This window comes from Chanos chanos, chromosome 6 (genome assembly GCF_902362185.1).
Source record: "Chanos chanos chromosome 6, fChaCha1.1, whole genome shotgun sequence".
NCBI classification, from domain to species: Eukaryota; Metazoa; Chordata; class Actinopteri; order Gonorynchiformes; family Chanidae; genus Chanos; species Chanos chanos.
The window spans coordinates 10299297-10304264 of record NC_044500.1 but is presented as its reverse complement, the minus strand read 5'-3'; the positions used below and the strand labels follow the sequence as shown (position 1 = coordinate 10304264).

At 41.4% G+C, this 4968-nt stretch overlaps 1 protein-coding gene across 1 annotated transcript; it reads right to left on the bottom strand.

The window, feature by feature from the left end:
- Nucleotides 1-4149: 4149 nt before the first annotated feature.
- Nucleotides 4150-4629, bottom strand: si:dkey-35i13.1 (uncharacterized protein C11orf87 homolog). Its single transcript, XM_030778800.1, has one exon. The coding sequence runs from the start codon at nucleotides 4627-4629 to the stop codon at nucleotides 4150-4152; it is 480 nt and encodes a 159-aa protein (XP_030634660.1).
- Nucleotides 4630-4968: the final 339 nt, after the last annotated feature.

The window sequence follows — 4968 nt, the reverse complement described above, 5'->3', positions numbered from 1 at the left end:
CTTGAAAAGGGTAAAGATTTATGCCAGAGGGGTCGTCATAAAAACTTCTTCAGACAGCTTTGATAAAATTAGGCAAGAGTATGAAGTGGTGACAACACTGTTTAAATCATCAAGCGTTTCTGTCATGAGTCAGCAACGCTGTGAGTTTGCAAGACGGGAGAAGACATTAAAAGGAGAGAAGATGAAGGAGAAATAAATTATGACTAATGGTCAGAGTGCAGTTTGTCTTAGAACAGAGCAACGAACTGGAATGTTTGTCCTGTGCTTGAATAAGCCCTGACATTTCTCAAACAGTCTTACCGATGTATCCCCAAAACGCTCAAGGCTTCAGTCGGTTTTATCCTGTCAACGTGCGCCCACCGGACGGGGTCTGTCAGGACGTGTGGGAGGCGGCGTCCTCTTGAGCAGCCATTTTACATTCCGAAGCAGAATGTACCCCCCAGGCCAAACAGAAGACTTCCCTTTGACAGCACTCAAGGAGATATAATTACACGAAAAAGGTAAAATGGGAGAACGAGAAACATGTGATTGCCGCTTTCACCTTAACCAATCATACACCGAGCTCTTCAATATGGCATTTCATTAGCGGGAAGTTATATATATATAAGATGCTTCATTGTGGTTCTGTTGCAGACTTCTTGAAATTTTTTCTTGGCCATTCATCATAGCAACTGCCACAAATCCCCCTATCTGGCTGAGCCATGGATAATGTTGTGGTTGGTTAAGCAAGACTGTGAATTTGGCTGTTTGTGACTTTCTTATCATGAGAAACATTAACACTGAAGACAATAGCCATGGGATTGTGCTGGGGCTCTCCTTCAAAGTAAAGATGAGAGCAGGTTTTCAAAGACTCTCACAGACGGAGAGAGAGAGAAAGAGAGAGAGAGAGAGGAGTAAAAACAGGCATATTGCCTGAGCTTTAGACACCTTCTTTCCAAATTCAAAGCGAGTGAAGTGCACAATTACAAAATCAAGAGATCTCATTCGGTTTTTGAAAGTAATAACCGAGAAGCCTAGAGTTAAAATAACAACAATACAGAGAATGCAAAGGAATCAAACGAGAAGAAAAAAAAAGCTAGGCCACAGTCTTAAGGAATTCTCAGATCAGCAACACACAGTACTTGAAAACAAAACAGATGGTACGTCTTTGCATTAGCACGGGCTGTGTCCTCTGGGCTTTCTGCTTTAAACCCATCACATCAAATCTGAACCTGAACCGTTAAAACATGAAGATATGTTGAGCATATGATCTCTTTTGATTGACAGGTCCAAAAGTATATGTGCCAAGAGTCAGGGCCACGCATTGAGCGCAAAAACCTTGGTATCACCCTACGTTTTGTCAAAAGAAAATGGTCTGTGATGTTTTTTTTGGATTTTTTTTTTCCGTTAAGCCAAACTCATTATGACTAGGATTTAATGAGAAAATGCAAGAAATATCGAAATCTATGTAAGTGACAATACTTTGATCCAGTCAGGGCTTTCTCTGTGTGTGTTTGGATTAATCTTGGATTTAGACTTATCAGTGATCGAATCCTGCCCTGAGCCATTGTTTGTGTAGTGCTTCTCAATGTTTGTGTTGATTCAACAATCCAGCCTGGCAGAACTAAATTTGACTCAGAAGATAAGCCAGCCAGCTGTTGTTTTTTTGGATGAGTTTTGGACCATAAACATCAGTATCGCAGTCTTGGTTTTGAAGATTATTTGGCCATTGCATTTCAACATAATGTGTAAAAGAAACATTTTGTTTATATCCAGTTGATACATGACCTGTATCAGGAGTTGTGTTATATGACATTTAAAAATCTTCTGTTTCTGTTACAGCCTCTAAGCTGATTCTTGAGGCTAACAGAAAAAAAAAACACATGATGTTGTTTAACACTGAATGTTGTTTAGCACTGAATGTTGTTAAGCATTGATTCAACTTAAGATACCAGTCTTTCCCAGTTGGTAGAAGTCTGTACAATGAAAACCTCTTCTGGATACATGCCTACAAGGAAAACTCACGACTTTCAACGCGTGATAATACAATGACCCACTTGAAACAGCCAGGCCGTTAAAAGAGTGAGAAAAGCAGTGAGCTCGAATTAAAGAATGAGGCCCCCCCCCCCCCGTCTCCTCTTCCCCCATCCCCCTCCCACTGCGTTAATGTATCGCTGTTTAGGCCAATACCTCTGGTTTCACATGCAGTGAGAGGGAGGTTGTGCTGGTAGCGTCATGTCACTGACACATGTTACCTGCTCTAATGCGTTGTGGGTTGAGAGAGCTGTTATGTGTTGAATCACTGCGTCGACCCACATCATAAGATAGATGGAAAACTGGGGGTGGGGGTGGGGGTGGGCAGATAAACTGTGGTGGGAGAATGAAATCTGGCTCCCCACGCAGTTTCGCAGTTTGACAGCCCAAAAGCCCAGTTTGACAGCCGTGGTAAACCTACGTCTCGTATCATGTCTAAATTGTCCTCCCTTTCTGTTCGTATCGCACTGTATTCTGACTGTACGTCTCCATCAGCTCGGTTATGATGTCACTGTTTTGTCCTATAAAAAGAAAATGAGCACGAGGCAGAAACGGCCCCCACAATCATACTCCTCCTCATTACTGTTTTCTGAATCAAACTGGGAATAGCTTCCGCAGAAAGTATCCCTTTGGTAGTCAAGAGATCCGATAATTCTTTTATTTGGAAAAGATAATTGGTTTATGCATAGATCCGAGTGTCTCTGAAACGAGGAGTTACGCTTGGAAGTGAATAGTATATCTTACAAATTTTACTGAAAATCAGTGCACAGAAAAATCTCATGTAATTAATTTATTCAGATCAAATAAAACCATGAATTTCGATGTATTCGTGAGGCATTACCTTCGTCCCCTGACAAGTACAATCTAGCAACTGTATTACACTTCTTGACGTGTCTTCAGATATTTTGGGGGTATAAAACAAACATAGCACTTATTTTACCACTGTCAGATTCAGTCTGGGTTTGGGTATGTTCTCGACGGCGAATGCAGATTGAGCAACACGCTTCACTGATTGATTGCGGATTAGAGTTATTATGAAAAACCTTTTCAGGGTGAGAACAATAGAAAGAAGTACAGACGATGACAGTTAAAATTATTCCTTATTTATTGTAGATAGTTCAGGGTACACTATAATTATAATCTTATGATAAAAAATAGAGTAATAAGTTATATATTAATCTAAAGCAGAAAAAGCAAAAAGAAAGCCAATAGATTTAGCGAGAGCTGTTCTACAAAACTGAAATGCTTTTGTCAGAATACATAAATATCACTATTGGTATACAGTACCGTGAACAAATCAAAGGTTTTACTACCACTAATAGCTGCAACTGCACGTCAATAGTCTTGGATAAATTGGGTTTTAACTACAGATCAAATATCCTACCCATTCGTGCCAGCTTAACATAGCACAAATTATTCTTTTATCTTTAAAAATGGCTCATGTCGAAAAACAAAAACATTCCCCTTTAACTGAAGCCTCTTCCATTGTTATGACGTCAACTGAAATAACTATCTAATATTGAGACACTATACATTAGTAGTTCTTACGCTGAAACTAAGGAAAGCAATAGGATAGTTAACATAAAACTCCTGGCATGGGGCAGAATTCCACAGAGACAAGCCCAAATGTCCGAGTTTCTTATCATTTCAGCACCCCAGTACTGGACAGCGTCGGAGCTATACAAGATGAGCGTGACACCCGCCCTCCACATAAACTCTGAGTAACTTCACTATACATTACAACACTTCACTTTTACAGAATGAATAGTATATCACTCAGTAACTCTCTTTATAATATGTTACAAATTATTTCCTGCAGTCCAGTCTCGCCGACCGTCCTGACAACGAATTGAAGCAATTCATAGCGGTTCCTTTTGGCCACGTTACAACATTCACAGGGTGCAAGGCGAAATCCATCGACGATCCACAGATAGATGCCGTGTTCACTACGGAGTAACTCGGTGCCTTCAAAGGCTGCTTTCCATGTACTTGCTCCTCCCGAAGCTATAATGAAGACTTGTTACCGTTGTTCATGCTTTTAGAAACGAATCTGTATGTCCCCTATATTGTAGTATAATGTAATAATGTGAATGCACGGTATATGTACAATGTCCATCAATGGGTGGTATTGCGTTATCAAGACACAGCAACGGATTCCAACAAGTGATCGTCGTTTGCCTGTCCCGTGTGCCTGGTGTTAGCGTTTGAATCGTTTTCTGGGATGGGTGTAACGCTGGAGTCATCCTGAGACGGCGTATTTGGCTCGCTTTTCAGCACTGCCGTGGGCGGCCGTTTCCCCGGCCGCACCATTATACATTGCCTGACCACTGGCTTGCCTTTGGTCGTTTTGGGACTGCAGTTGTCGCGCTCGTACTCTTCCTGTGCTTTCTGGATCTTCCGCTTTTTCATCTTACTTTTGTGAAAGTGGAAGGTTGAGAGAGAGATGAATATTATCCCAATGATCATGGCAATGAGGACGAACAGGACAACTGTAGACGAAAAAGCTTGAAACAACTGATCCACTTGGTCAATGCAGGTGCCATTTGTCCGGGTAGTCCCGTTAAATGTACAGTGTGGTATGGAAAGCGCCACATACTCGGAGGTCCTGGCACTCATTTAGTCTGTTTCGAATGTGTGTCTATACTCCGGGAACGAGACGAGATGATACTGAATAAGCACTTCCACCCCTGCCTACCTCCGTTTCAGCTATATTGCAATCATCCCTCCTGAGTCAAAGGCTTTCAAAGTCCCGTAGAAATAAACCTAAAACAAGTCCGACAAAGAATCGAGAATTAGACTCAAGTAAATCAGGCACAGAAATCGACAGAAGAATATCGAAAAAGCAAATAACAGTCTACTGCCAAAGCCACCAGTGCGCTCTGGACATCATCCCAAAACGATTTCTATCATCAAGGCTTTACGGACCGTTGTTTCCATAGAAATGTTCCTTTCTCT

Bases quoted from the DNA above. Each gene is read 5' to 3' on its own strand.
- si:dkey-35i13.1 (XM_030778800.1), bottom strand. From the start codon at position 4,629: ATGAGTGCCAGGACCTCCGAGTATGTGGCGCTTTCCATACCACACTGT.